At 31.1% G+C, this 16,395-nt stretch overlaps 2 protein-coding genes across 9 annotated transcripts in view; both read left to right on the forward strand.

Moving 5' to 3' along the window:
* CDase (neutral ceramidase) overlaps positions 1 to 9,073 on the forward strand; it is a 64,685-nt gene extending 55,612 nt beyond the window's left edge. For all 8 annotated transcript variants that reach the window (XM_011069417.2, XM_011069416.2, XM_011069415.2 and 5 more), the window contains 8 exons: positions 4 to 126; positions 209 to 403; positions 887 to 1,117; positions 1,936 to 2,031; positions 3,619 to 3,789; positions 7,273 to 7,388; positions 7,568 to 7,736; positions 8,893 to 9,073. In XM_011069417.2, the coding sequence (XP_011067719.1) occupies positions 4 to 126; positions 209 to 403; positions 887 to 1,117; positions 1,936 to 2,031; positions 3,619 to 3,789; positions 7,273 to 7,388; positions 7,568 to 7,736; positions 8,893 to 8,937 (1,146 nt within the window). In that variant the 3' untranslated portion in view covers positions 8,938 to 9,073. The remainder of the gene's footprint in view (positions 1 to 3; positions 127 to 208; positions 404 to 886; positions 1,118 to 1,935; positions 2,032 to 3,618; positions 3,790 to 7,272; positions 7,389 to 7,567; positions 7,737 to 8,892) is intronic.
* A 2,801-nt stretch (positions 9,074 to 11,874) lies between these two features.
* LOC105154115 (pyrokinin-1 receptor) overlaps positions 11,875 to 16,395 on the forward strand; it is a 33,684-nt gene continuing 29,163 nt past the window's right edge. Inside the window, exon 1 of the mRNA XM_011069420.2 lies at positions 11,875 to 15,902. Within this exon, the coding sequence (XP_011067722.1) occupies positions 15,077 to 15,902 (826 nt within the window). The 5' untranslated portion in view covers positions 11,875 to 15,076. The remainder of the gene's footprint in view (positions 15,903 to 16,395) is intronic.

Consider the following 16,395-nt stretch of genomic DNA (forward strand, 5'->3'; position numbering starts at 1 on the left):
TAGAGGTTATGGGAAAGTAACGAAGCGATGGAAGTGATTGGACCAGTGCGAGTAGTTCATCAATACATCAATATGCCGGAACAATATGCAGAATTTTATAACGAGACTACGAAAAAGGTTGAGGAGGTAAATTACGGTTGTCGCCTATAATTTTTAGAGCAAATTCTTGATAAAGGAAAAAGAATTTATTCGAGTTTTTTTTTCACAGGTGCGTGGGTGCGTACCTGCGATGGGTTACAGCTTTGCAGCTGGTACTACTGACGGACCTGGTTCGTTCGCTTTTGAACAAGGAACAACGACGTCGAATCCCCTTTGGAATACCGTACGAAACTTTTTGGCCGCCCCCACGGAAGATGATATTCGTTGTCAGAGCCCGAAACCTATTTTATTAGCCACTGGACGGGTAAGTCTACCTTTCTATCAAGTGTACTTTATGTTCCCATCTACTGTAATGTTCAGTTAACATAAGAAGACAAAAAGATTTATCCACAAAATTTTATATTTATTAAATTACTAACAATATATATTTAATAAAAACAGATTTGGAATGTTAATTACATTTATTGTCATTTTGATTTTATTGTGGCCAAACTTTTTTATCATCCTGTATTGTTATTAAAATGCAATAAGTAATAGAATAAGTATATGATTAATAAGGTATATTGTGTGATAGACATAGACTTTAGATACTACGAAAAAACATCAACAATAGGATTAAATGTAAATTACCATGTTTAAATAAATAATGAATCAGAACTTATATAGATAGAAAACGAAAATGTCAGTACTGCGTGATACGCAGCATGGCGTAATTGAACACTTTGAAAACGTTACGTCGGCGACAGTGTCAAGCACTGAATTGTTGGACGATGACTAATGATTTCAGATAAAACTCCCTTATCAGTGGCAGCCGAAAATTGTCTCGACGCAAGTCGCCATTATCGGAAACGTCGTTATCGCTGGCGTACCCGGTGAATTCACGACAATGTCCGGAAGAAGATTGCGAGAGTCTATCAGGAAAGTTATGAGCGATGCATCCGACGACGAAACGTCCGTAATAGTCGCAGGGCTCTGCAATACTTACAGCGATTACATAACAACACCTGAAGAGTATCAAGTAAACTGTTCATTGTTGTTACTAAGCATGAGCAATTCGCTCGAGAATCGGGGCCATTTTGAAGGCTTCCAAGTGGAACCTATTGGATTAGTTATCGCGATTTATAATACGTATAATATTTATATGAGAATAGTTTGAATAGTTCTTCTCGGTCTGACACAAAAATGAGGTCATAAATACCAAACTGCTTTAATTTTAGACAAGTTTGATCCTTGAACAGTGTTACTGTTAAAATTTCTGACAGAAATAGCGTTCATTAGTTTCTTTGTTTCGTTCGTGTAAAGCAAGCAACCAACTTTTGATTCCATCATGACAATACATCCGCTCACATTTCTTCAATTGCATATTTCATTAAGTCACGTGAAATCTGGTGAAATACAGTGCTTGCGGAATTATTGCAATGGAATTTTGCGACTGCAACATTGAAGAAATGTGAGTGCATTGTCAATGACAGAACTAAAAATTGCAGATTACTTGACATGAACAAAACGAAGAAACTAATGTATACGTCTGTCTCAAAATTTTAATAGTAGCCCTGTAAAGGATCAATCTTGTCTAAAATTATAGTAGTTTAATATTTGTCATTTTTTTGTTCTTGTTAGACTTGTTAAACTAATTTTCAAACTACCCTCTTATTGTAACATGCCGCTATATCAAAATTTGTCGGTCTCAAAATGTATGTCATTTTCTGACAAGTTTTTTGATAAGTGGCGAGATAAATGGTACATAAAATCATCGATCTATTCTCTTTGAACTCGGATTTATCTTTTTTTGAAACGCATCCCAATGCTAATAGTCACTGAAATATTAACTTTTAGCTACAAAGATATGAAGGCGCATCAACAATTTACGGTCCTCATACACTTACAATATACTTGAAGCAATACCAGGAGTTAACAAAAGCGGCTATTCAAGTAAGTAAATAGAATATACACAATACAAAATATTTTGTACTTGTATTAAAACAGGTTAAAATTTTTGACATATCCAAGTGTTAATTTAATATAAAATGATTGGATCATTTGAATAGTTTATGTTAAATTAATAGTCAACATTTAAAGGGAAGATACACAATTGTGAGGAAGTATTAATAAAAATAATATATTTTAAAATATAAATTTTAAAAATATAAATGAATAAAATGTATGGATAAAATGTTAATTTAACATATAAAAAAGAGTAATTGTATTGTGCGTGAAAAAATATTATTTTTAATTTTTATTTAAGAAATAATAACAAAATAGTTTGACGAAATCGGCGATTTTTTCGAACATTTCTATTATTCTTTAACATATTCATCTTGTGTCAAATTAACACAAAAAAATTAAATGAGCTGTTTGAGATGTGAAATATTATTAAATTTAACATAAATTTTTCAACTATGTACGTAATCAGAAAATATGCAAATTCAGAATTAAGAAGATCTTTCTCCGCTAACAAGATGCAATCGGTCTCATAGTGAAAATACTTCTCTACTTAGTAATCAATTATTATTTTCACAGAAATCACGCATCGTTTATCTTTTACGTCATCGCAAAATCAATCGCCGATACCTAACTATCAAGGTTGGGTAATAACTAGTTAATGAATTAATGATTAGTCTTCAATAATATATAATAACTGATGAATGAGTTAAATAGAATTAAGAAATTAATAACTCTTAACTTATAATTAATTAATTTTAAATGAATTAATTTTTAATTTTAACTAATTATTTAGTAAAACACATTAAGTTTAACTCATTAGCTTTTATCTTCGTAAATTAAATTTTTTTAGTTTTGAACATTAATATTTCTTTTTCTTATAAGATTCTTAATAATAATTAGACAATTAGAAAAAAATCGTAATGAATATGTTTTGCTAGTATAAGACTACTTTCATTTCTCTCAAATTTCAAATAGAAATATAGAATAATTTATTTAAAAAAAAACGGTTTTGTTAATTAAAGTTTTATTTAAATAATGTGTAATATAAGGTATTCTTTTATAATTTAATATCTACCTAATAATCACTATCATTATCTACACTTTTTGTGTAATTCTTTTTATTTGAATTTTTAACTACTATTGGTTAATTTATTATATTTAAAGAAACAATATATTTCCATTAAAATACGTAAAAAAAAAAACTAATTTTTGGCACTTTATATGAACATTTTATAAATAAAATATTAAATTTATTTAATGATAGTCCATATGATAATTGTTTTTTTTAGTAACCTAATTTTAAAAAAATTACATTTTAATGTTTAATATAAGTGCGTATTCAAATTTTTAATTTAATTATTAATTTAATTATTAATTTAATATTGACTTTATTTTTAATTAAGTTACAAGTTTTTTTGTTCATGCAACCTTTAATGTAATTAAATTAATTTTATAGACCATTAATTTTAATTTAATTTAGTTAACACAGGAAATATTAACTTACCCGTCTCTGCTAACCATATATAGAATTTATGTTAAGAACGCAATGAACATTATGTTTTACTGTTATTGCAGAATAAATCTGTTTCACCAGGACCACCCGCTCCGGAGCTGCTGCAAAGTAACTTGATCATCCTTGTACCTCCTGTGCTGTACGACACTCCGCGATGGGGACACAACTTCGGGGATGTTATCCAACAGCCGCAAAAAGTCGCGTTACCCGGTGACACAATTCTAGCGATCTTTGTAAGTATCATTGATATCTCCATTTATAATTTATGATGCTTATGTTACTCCGAGAAAGAGTTTTAAGATTTTTCCTTGAGTGAAATCGCCATCCATTTTCAAATAATAAAGCCATCGATGAAGCCGTAAACTGAATCAAGTCTATATTAACGTCAAACAGGGAGATTATGCGAAATGCCATGTAATTGAATTTGGATTGCATAGGTCGGGAAGGAGTGCGCACGGTCGATAGCTTGCATAAAACATGTACAATTCTATTTTGCATATAACGGTGCTGCTTGTTTCGCGAGCCATTAAACGATAGATACGCTATGAAATGGACCGATTACTATGCGACCCATGCTGTCCTGTGCACACTTGACTGTCTGTAAACATCGCAATAATGAACATTTAATGTGGCATAACACATTGCGAATCGAACGGATTAATGCCGTTATAGCCAAGGCCGCCCGCTACAATAATAGGAAATTTTGCGAATTTACAGCCCATGTATAAACCGTGGAAATCAATTGCGATACACGATTAATTTTACTAAATAAATTTCGCGTATTTTTATTTATTATGTATGTCACCAATTTTATTGTCAGAAAAATTAACAGTATTGCGCAATGTTAAATTGTGCTATAATGAAAAAGAAAAAGAAGAAGAAGAAGAACACAGTGTCATCCGTTTATCATAATTCTCATAAATAATCTTGTAATAGTACTTTTGAAGCTATGCGTTCCGCGGGTTATCTCTGTGTCTAGATCCTAATAACAGGTTACTCCTCGCCCTGACGAAGTGACCTGCAATGTTCACGAAACGTTGACATAATAATAAGTACGGTCTAGACACGGAGATAAACCACGGATAAAAACCGCGAAACGCAAAGCTTCTTTTCTAATTCTGTACAATGGAAATTTCCGCATAGCGGAAACAGAATTGTTGTTAACATGATATTACAAGCTTGACGTAAGACGTCATGGTGAAAATTCCAACAAAAGAATACTTTACATGGCTATTTCTTGTTCGCTTATATTATATTGTTCTCTATTCTTCCCTTCTCTTCTTTATTCTTCTTCTTTTATTTGGAAGCTATAATGACTTATATACAAAATCTGTATAAGGCCACACCTTTTTATTCGGTGAACTAATAGAGATACACCTAATAAATGTAATATCAAATTAAACGGTTATAATTAAATTCTATTGTATGTAATCTGATCAGATGATCTGATTGATTCGAGAGTCAGAAATTGACCGCATCGCCGCGCAGGGTTTCCAAAACTGAAAAGGTAGTAGTCCTGCAAAGCTTTAAATCGAAACAATTTGTATAATTTGTATTTAAAATTAATTTATATTAATTTTATATTGTACATCGTTGTATTCGTTAGAACGGACGCTACAACTTTTATTATATTAAAATATTTACTTTATCTTGCAAAAATTATCATTCAGTTTTGTATACTGTTGGAAAAAATTTGTTGTGTCAAATTTAATATAAATCGCGCGATCCGTATCTCCAACTGTTCATTCAAAAAATTTTTGAGTTAATTTAACACAAGATGAATATATTAGAAGGTTACACAAACATTATATAAGAGAATAAATACAAAAAAAAAGATAATATCGTCACAATTTGTAAACAAACTGTGGAGGTATTTTTTTCAGAGTAAAATTAACCTTTATGATATGTTAATCTACATTTTATTCATTCATCTTAGATAAGTTAAATATCAATTTAACACAAAATCTTTAAATAACACATCTTTAAATAATCACATTGTGTTAAATTAACACTTGAATAAATTAAAAAATTTAACACAAACTGTTAAGAACAAAAACGTAAATGGACCGTTTTCAATACAAATACACAATTTTTTTTATTGTGTAACGTAGATAATTTTTCTAAAGGATCTGTGCTTATAATAGAGTTTAGATAGAATTATTTAATTTTTGATATTATATTTATTAAATCCATCTCTGTTAGTTACTGAGATAAAAAAAGGTGCAGGCAGACTTGTACGCGGGGACATCCTATATAGGTAATATGAGTGGATAATGTAAATCGATACATGTTAAATAATTTCAATCCTATATTGTTTTTGCTTTCAACCATAAATTAACCAGAATTACATATATCGCTAAATATAATTATTTAGTTAATTATCGACAATAATGACACAATAATTACTATAAAAGGTGGATTATTAATCAAGTTATTGATTATATATTTTATATATATAAATATTACGCATTAAACATATATATATATTTGTGTAATGAATTAATTAATTTTGCGCAATTTGCGAATATACGGTATACATCGCTCTCTTATTTTAAAATTGACACAACTCAAAAACATACTTTTCGAGTTAATAAGCTAAATAAACATTACTCTCAAAAATAAAATAACTTAACTTCATAAAATTTGTCGAAACTTTATAAGTAAAAAAGAAAAGGTTTACAGTAAAATATTGTCATAGCTTAAAATGTGCGGTCTTTTAACTCTTTTAAGTGTTGTGAAATAAAAGGCATTTGATGTTGAACATATATTCATTAATATTAAGTGTTAAAAATATATTCTTTTTGCCGATATATATATATATATATATATATTATTTGATTAATGAATAATTTTCTGTCAAATTGAAAATAGTTTTACACCTTTTTCGGGAATCTTTCGACTTGTGTCACTTTTGATATAAGAGAATAATATATATATAAAAACAATATATATACTAAAATATATGTATAATATATACATATATATATTTTAATAATAAATTATTATATTAAAATTATTTTATTTTAATGTGCAATTTTAATAAGAAATTTATCTTACACACTTGATTCGACGAATGAAGGCGAGAACGATCGTCGCGTTGATCTTTTACAGTGGAAATCGCCGTTCATTGTTAATCGTGGCATATCCGCGTTTTTATCGCGATTGAGTCACGCAATAAAAAGCAGCGCAACGTTTTCCTGTGCACTCGCCTAACACTCGGAAAATAGGTTGCCTTCGATGACACGGTGCGAATGGATTAAGTAATCGTAAATTACCTTCTGGCTATAATTTCCGGCGGCGGAGGCGCAAGATGCATCGTGAAAGCACAGATACAAATGAATCACAGTCCGTGACTTACGCGCGAGGTCAGTTTAAAACTTCTCTGTTCCCCTCGCTCCCTCCTCTCCCCCCCCCTCCCCCGGCTCGTATTGATCGCTTGGGAAAACTTCTTTCGTACGAACGCTGCTTACGATATCTGACTGCGGCAAATATGTAAAACACGTCGATTTGCGATTTCGTTCCAAATAAAGATCATATTTTAAGGTAGAAGCAGCGAGATTCTCGTTTATCTTAGAGTAGATAGATATGTATAACACGCTTCGCGTGTTCGACAAATAAAATGCAACAATAATAGATCGAGGAAGAACAAATTTGCACAGCTATACGACATATAGTGTTATTATTATTTCTTCAATATTTTATTATTTCTGTTGCAGGTCGCTGGTCATCCCCGTAACAATTTAATGACCGAGAGCACGTTCTTAACCGTGGAACAATTAGGCGATGATGAAGTTTGGATACCAGTAGCCACGGATGCCGATTGGGAGACCAAGTACGTGTATCAAATTGCATTATTGCGTACAATCATTTTAATGTATCTACATATCGACATAATTAGATTAGAAAATGTTAGAATACGAAACGCAATTCTTTCTTTTAACTTCTAGCTGTAACTCATTTTTTATCTTTCATAGCGTAATAAATCATAATGGAACATATGTGGGCTTTTAGATTTCAATGGAAACGAACTTCTATAATATTGGGGTCGAGTCAGATGACCATTACGTGGAAAATCCCGCAGGATGTTAAACTGGGCGAGTATCGCATCAGACATAATGGTTATTATCGCTATGTCCTTGGCGGCGTATATCCTTACTACGGTGTTACCAATCATTTTCAAGTAAGTTTCGGTGTATCGTCTCGTAAATATATTTGTTTACTGTTATACATATAAGTATAGTGAATGCAGAAATACTGTATAGAAAACATTTTTTTATATCAAAACTTTATATAGAAACTTATACTTGTAAAAAATAAATATTAATTTGCAATTTTATTCAATGAGTACATTCCCTCCTAATACAGGGTGGGCCATCTATTGGTACGTTTTTGAATTTCGTCGTATGGCAACACCGAACGAGCTACAGACCCGAAATTTTGACAGTTTATTAGTCATACCGTCCGCGGCACGAAACAACATGTTTTCTCTTGAAGAGCGTTTTGAAATTTTAAAAACTTATTTTCAAAGTCAGTGCTGTGTCGCCGAAACTGTACGAATTTTGAAAAGAAATATGGGTCGTGATAGAGCACCCACCGAAGGAGCTATACGCAAATTGGTGAGGAAAGTTCGTGAGAAAGGGATGTTAGTGGATGACATTATATTACGACTGTTTTGAGTGAAATTGGCGCCGAGGTAGTCCAAAATGTCATTAATAATTGGGGTGACCGAATGGCATACTGTAAGGCCAGTAGAGGGAGCCACATGAACGAAATCGTTTTTCATTCTTGACGCGGATACTTTTAGCTTCACAACAAAAAAAAAATTAATAAAAAATATCAATGTATGCTCATTTGATCGCATTTTTAAAAACGTACCAATAGATGGCCCACCCTGTATAAATAAAAGAGCTTCACATGTTCGTGATCTTACAAGTTAGAAGTTAAATCTTATTTCGATTATATGAATACTTTTTGTACGTTTAAATATAATTTAATTTTTTAGCTTTGTTTATTTTAAAAATAACATATTTTAATTATTATATGTCTATTTAGGTAGAATAACTTTAACAAATGCAAAATCTATTTATTTATTGTTAAAAAATTGGTAATTAATGCTTATTTAAAAAAAATAAGGCTTTCTTTAAAAAGATATCTCTTGTATGTACCAATACTTTTGCCTTCACTGTACACGTTAAAAGACGAAATACAAAGCTTATTAGTAAATATATAGTTCTGTATTTTTTATATGCTTAGTGAAATATTTCAATCAAATCTTATTGTAATATCGAAACAATCGTGTGCTTATACAAATTTAGTTATACTTATTATGATTACAGGTGAAAATTCCTGCACCGAATATACGTCAACGCTATTATGGATGACACTTGATGCCTTTCTTATTCTATCTTGTATTTTGACTAGGAAATTATTACGCTTACTTCATAGTTAAATTAAATCTATTTTATGTTTATTTTATGTGTAAATAGATATTCTAGAGAATAAATGATAGCGAAAGAACGTGGGATGATAGTTTTTGTTTGGAAGATGTTGCATATCTTTACGCACACAAGTTTACAAATTGTTTCCTCTTTTTCTAAATAGGTTTATTTCCTCGTAATTAATATGTAATGTTCAATGATATTGTTGAGATTTTTTAATTATAGTTTCAGTATCCATTATAACAATTATAACAGTTATACAATATATGACATAATATAATAATAAACATAATTTGCCTAACTAATAAAGAGGCTTAGAAATGCATTTCATGGCATTTTGATAAGCCTTTATTCGATTATTTTGAAGCACTAAAAATAATCCCTGTAAAGTCGTAGACTTCTATTTGCTATTTTTATTATTTTTCGAAAGAATTGCAATTTTAAGTCATGATGACGGATCGCTTTCAGATCTGGGGAATCGATAGATATGGAAATAGTAAATAATTTTTACACACGTTTACTACTCCAAGTTGAAAATGAGAACTGTAAGTTTGAATACTTGAAAATTGAGAATTATGCATAATTTTTTCAATATTTTGTTTTATTTTTAAGCGCTGTAGCTCGATGAAACATGATTGAATAAAAATTAACGAAAACATACATTAAAGTAGATTTTCTAAGTTTTAAAATGATTTTTTTAAAAACATAGATGTAATAATTTTTCACAATAATATTAATTAAACTTTAAAAATTCGGATAAAAATTCATTTTTACAAAATGTTTTTAACTTCAATTATTAAGTTTAGAAAGAAAGAACAAAAATTTTCTTATCTTCTCGATTCGCGTAACTATTTTTTAAAGCGTTTCCGAATTTATATAAGATGTACATAAAAATACATAAAAATCACTTTACAGAAATTATGCGTTTCGCGGATTATCTTCGTGTCCAAATTCATTTTTAGAATGCCAACGCTTTGTCAATATTACAGTTCACTTCATCAGAGCGAAGAGCAGTCTAATACTGTATCTCAGGACATTTTTTCAGGCTGCCCTAGAAGCTGCTCTGAGGCTGTCCTGAGACTATCTTAAATTGTGGCGTCCTCAAGACGTCCTCAGGACATCTCGTGAATACATGACTGTTCTCAAAATGTCTCATAACATCCTAAGACATATTCAGAATGATCCTGAGGATGTCTTGTGCTGTCTAGGTAAAAGAGGCTGATGAGGAAATATGTTTCGCTTATGAAAAGGATATTGGATGAAACGTTGCATTAAATACTGGATTTACGTGCAATCGTATATAATTATGTTGTATCATTCTATAATAAGCATAAAATTATATTACTATTATAATTCTACGTATTAATGTACAAAAAATCTCATATCGGTAGGTATTGCTTGATTTTGAGACATATTATATTCGTATCATATATCGGCGCATGCTTTATATCCTCCTTTATCATAGATAATATCCCGTAATCGATAGTGCGGATCGTGAATGCTTTCCTAAAATATTTACAAAGTACAGGCGGAAAAATAAATTTTTTTTTTAATTAACAGTAATTCTAATTCAAAAAGAAGAAATGCTTATTTAATTGTAACATTTCGATTACTGAACGTAACGGAGATTCTACGATTAACTTCAATTTGCATTAATTGGATACTGCATAGCATACCGGTGATTTATTACCTCTAATTATAATTACGTTATAATATCAAGTATTACATGTAATCTCAATTGAGAAAGTATGGTTTCCGGTATTATATATGGTCAACCGGTATTATAGTTTATCGAACGATGTCGTATTATTAATCCATAATTATGACACATACTTACTAATATAATTAATGCTCTGCAACTTTAGAAGGTATTGTATTCGAGAATTTTAATAATATATTATTTACAACTGTGTATACTATTTATTATTATTAACTGCTACTTTATGTGCAATATCATGCAAATATCATACAATAACAATTTTTATGCCAATTCCTACTATATAATAGAAAAAGCAAAGCATTTTGCATTATCATATCATTAAAATATAATAATGACATTTTCTTGCATTCTCAAGTGTCGTAAACTCGCATACAAATGTCGAAGGTGTAAAATACGATATCGTCGAGATAAGTTCCTATTATACGAGGTAAAGTTTGAAACAATTGAAAAGCACAGGCAATAAATAATAAAGGCAGAAAATAATAGATTTCTATCTGTCAAAAAACGTGTTTCCACAATACACGGTTGGATAGGTTGAAATCTATTGTTCCTATTACCTGTGCTTTTCATTTGTATCTCATGCTTAATGCGATCTGTAAATATATTTTTATATTCTCTACATTCTATTTCAAACATAATATGTTGATTTGAATATAAACGAAAAATATATTATCGCAATATTTTTTAATACAATATTTTTTACAGAAATATAATCTCCAAGTAACATATATTATTTTATATGTATATATATATATATATATATATAATATATATAGTTATATAACTATTATATATATATTAACTATATATATAACTATATATATATAATATATATAGTTACAAAAATATTTTATTCTTTTGCATAACTCAAATGATAATGTTGATTCATATATAAAATTGACGTTTTATAATTTCTTAAGAAATATATACATATATAACAATATATATATATATATATATATATATATATATATATATATAATGTATATAAATCAACATGTATCACTTGAGTCATGCAAAAGAATAAAATATTTCTTTTAAAAATCTTACATAATTATGATTATTTTAATCACTTGTTGCTTATATAATCAGATAACATGCAAATATGTTTATTATTTATTGCATGTATTCCGCAGAATACAGTGCGTTCAAATGATTACATGAGAAAATGATCTTCCTTTAAAGAAAAATTTTCTCTCATGACAGATATGATTATAATTCAAATGTATCGTATTCGCGCTGAGCTCATGATTTCGAAAACATTTTGTTATTAACTCTAATTTAAGTTTTAATAGGTTGTTTGTAAAAGTCAATTTTTTTCTCTCTTTATTCGATTCCATTTATGAAGATTTAGTGTCTCGACGTTTAACATGATCTATTAATAACGTAATTAATACTTAATAAAGTCCTAATAATGAATGGATCTTACGTTGTTCTTAGGATGAGGTACGGGACACAACAAAGGACGGGAATGGTTGACTGCGCGCGCGCGCGCGCGTGCAATGTTGCTAAAGATATTAATTAAACAAGATAATTAAACTAGATGCGGGTCAGCTTCACAGTACGGTCCAAATGATCAATTAACGTAAAGACTTAAAGCTTAAGAATTGTTAATCAATACAATGCACACTATGCACTATTTGGGTAACTCGCAACTTAATTTGTACTTAACAGGTCATGCTCAAGAGCATTATTATGAGAGACTCTGACAAAAGTAACAGTTTTTATGAATTCTTTCTTTACAGCAAGAATTGACGTACAAATTGCACGATATCGTTCGTAGAATATCAATTAATAATAAATAGTGTATAGCAATAAATAATAAATTATCAAAGTTATCAAATATACAGTTTCTTAAAAGTTGTACAGCATGATTAAAGTTAAAGTAAATAACCGACACTTTAGATAGGCTATATTCATGGATGCTATCCAGGTATCATTTTATTCTTATTGCTTACCGAATAATAAACAAAGATAACATAATAAGGAGGAAGCATTCGGATAGGAATCTAAACGTGCCCTTAAAATAGGAACCGTTAATGGAGAAAAGAAGGTTGGATGAATTGATAGTTTTCAGGATCACAGGGTAAAAATAAAGACAAAGGAAATATAGTAAAGCACGGTAAATTGAGAAGGACCAGAGTTTTAAGGGGGAGGGGAAGGGAGGAACTGGTATCTCAAGTGTTAATTGGCAAAGATGATTATGTTGCATTACGGGCCTTAATGATGTCTATGACAGTCTCTGTTTGCAATCTTAAGGTTGCCGCAAATTGTGAAAGTAGAGACGAACGCCGACGCACTTTATTCTATTTTGATAACGCTAGCATCCTGGAATACAAACTATTGAAGAATCATGACACTATTATCAGAACAAATGCGAAGGATAATAATCCGTTTTAACGCGTAATAATGACCTTGAATAATCTGATTATTTCTTGCAAATTAATTTAACAGATAAATATAAATACACGATAATACAAATGCGCGCCTCACTACATAGGTGATTTTGAATTTATATTATTGATAAAGTGCTTGAGAATATTAAAATAGTTCCATGTATACAATAGTTAATAATTTTATTTTTCCCACGGATAGCAATTTTATATGTTGAATTTATTTTCTGCGTTGCTCGATTCGAAACAAGTTTATGTAGTTTCGACTTATGTAATGAAGCACAGGACACGTGTATGGAAATGCGCGCGATTGTGAACGGCTTCATAATTGCTATCGGATAATTACTTGTTGTATTTGTAGAAGAGTTTATAAAAATATCACAAAATCAATTTTGGCTATATAAGATAATATCTTCAGATTATTTTGTTCTTCATATTTTTGCATACAGCGACTTTTTTTATCATTTATTTTATATTTAAAAGAATATGTTAAAATAAAAGAAAAATGTCAAAAGGATTGCGAGAGAGTGAGAGAATGACCTGAACTACTGAACAAATATATAAAAATAACTTAGTCTGTATCAGGAATGGAATAAAATCGCAAATTTGTTTAGCATTTCAGTAAATAAATGTCACCATAAAGATTGAACGTGCTTATTTTGTGTGTGTGTGTGTGCGTGCGTACGTGCGTGTGTGAAGGACGAGTATACGACTCAAGAACTCTAAGAAAAAATAACAAGGATGTCCTTATTATTATCTTTCATGATCCAAAGTAAAAAGATATAGAAGTAGAAGGGAGAAATTCCGGTAGACATGAAGCATCGAGAGACATTGGCGCGCCAGCGCTGAAGCTGCCGGATGAAATGGACAGCCGGCGTTCTTCGGCGCGTCGCGACGTCGACAGTCGTGATTCGACCGGCGTTCGTAGTGGCCGTATCGCACTTTGTGTGAACAAATGTTCAGAAGCAAACAAATCACGAGCAAAATCGCGCAATCAGTCTTGAGTGGGAAAAAGAATCGTCACGTGCTCTTTACCTATCATATATATGAGGAAGTTAAATAAATAGCAATCTATCGACACGAAAATATAAAAAAAAATAGTTATTTCGAATTGGCGTTTGATAAAAAGCGACATCGTAACATTGTTTTTGTCTTCAGTTCATTTTGTGAAACATTTCGTGAGGTTCGTGATCTCAAGCTCGTACATGCTTCAGTAATAAAATAAGTTATCGCCCCATTTGAAACGAACTTCTATAGTAAATGTGAGAAGATCTATAACTTGAATATAGAAACAAGACCTATACGTAATTTCGACAACTTTTGGAAATTGATTTGCAAAATTAAATAAGATAGATCGCAAGTTTCTTTCGTTCTTATCTTTTATAAGAGGCTAATTTATTTGCAACATTTATTTGCACGACAAGAAACTTAAATAGAAAAATAAAATGATGAAATAATGATGCGTGCAAAAATTTATTATATAAAACCAATTGGCAAACTAAAAGAACATCTGAATTTTACTTCGAATTATTAGAAAAGAAAATTAATTATTGCAAGTGATTCAGAATGCCAAGGAGTAAAACGAACTTATACAGTAGATATAAGAATAACTATAATTTGAATATACAAAAATAGGATCTATACATAATTTCATTTGATAACTCTTTTGAGATTGAATTTAAAAATTAAGTGAATTAGACATCAAGTTTTTTTCGTTCCTATCTTTTTTATATGAGAGATTAATTTATTTATGATAAAACGAAACGAAAAAATATTGAAACAAAAGAAAAAGAATGTAATGGTGCGCACAGCAGACCAAAACTTTATTGTATGAGACTAATCGACAAGGATTAACAAGAAGGAAGAAATGTCCTGATTTTGCTATAAATTATGAAAAAATTAAAAAATTATTAATGTCAAGGAGTAAAGGATTTTCCAAGTACGCGCGCATCAAGTGATTGAGATTGCGATGGCCCGCATCTTATCAAACAGCACTTACTTAAAAGCCAGCTACGATGACAATCTGGCGTCGTCATCGGAGCATTACTTCAATGATACGTACGTAGACATCTTAGGATCCACGAGCATGTCATCCAACATGTCATATCGGGATTCTCTGTACGTGGTGATACCAGTGACTATAATCTACGCGGCGATCTTCCTCACCGGCATCATCGGCAACGTCAGCACGTGCATCGTGATTGCGCGCAACAAGTCTATGCACACCGCCACGAACTATTATCTCTTTAGCCTGGCCGTGTCAGACCTGTTGCTACTGGTGTCGGGTCTACCAGCGGAGATGTACCTGGTCTGGTGCAAGTATCCCTACATCTTCGGTGAGGGTTTCTGCGTACTGCGTGGCCTCGCGTCGGAGACATCCACAAACGCATCGGTACTCACTATTGCTTCCTTTACCGTCGAGAGATATGTGGCAATCTGTCATCCATTCCTCTCGCAGACTCTATCGAATCTCTCCCGTGCGATCAAACTGATCCTGATAATATGGCTAGTAGCGTTATTGTTCGCACTACCGCAGGCCCTGCAGTTTGGTGTAGTCCGACATAACGAGCATCCGGACATGGTGATGTGCACAGTCAAGAGAATCATCGTCAGCCACTCGTTCGAGCTGTCCACGTTTCTGTTCTTCGTGATACCGATGTGTCTGATCACGTTTCTCTATGTGCTAATCGGCCTCAAGCTCAGAAAATCGAACATGACTGTTCCAGGTAGAACTGAGTCGAGAAACTGCAGACATTATCCTGGACGATCATCTAGGAGAGTATTAAAGATGCTAGGTGAGTTTTTGCGATGTTTTTGCAGTATTTCCTTCGTTCCAGTCGGCAGTAACTAAAAGTAGCATAATATCAATATAATCTTGTATTCAACAATATAACTTTTATATATCCTCATGTATTATATTACATTTACATTGTTGAATCATTAATCTCGAAATCTTGATACTGACTGCACCAATTTTATTTGGATGGCATTATATAAAAAAAAATTAAGCATTACATCAAAAAATGTGGTCTGAGTAATTTTTTAATTAAAAATTCGTTGACATAAGAATTCCGGAGAAAACTAACTTTTTGCTAGTAGCAAACTCATTATTAGTAACGTTGTCAACGTCACGAACATGTATGTATGTAGTGACGTCCACGCGTCACATTTTATATTTCTAAGTACTTTATGCTTTTTGCCCCTAGCGTTACAACGCTACCATGTCGCTTGACACGGGTACGAGTACATATGAGAGTTATATTTTTATTTGCTTAAATTTGTTAAACT

The sequence above is a fragment of the Acromyrmex echinatior genome, chromosome 6 (assembly GCF_024713525.1).
Source record: "Acromyrmex echinatior isolate Ae372 chromosome 6, ASM2471352v2, whole genome shotgun sequence".
NCBI lineage: Eukaryota > Metazoa > Arthropoda > Insecta > Hymenoptera > Formicidae > Acromyrmex > Acromyrmex echinatior.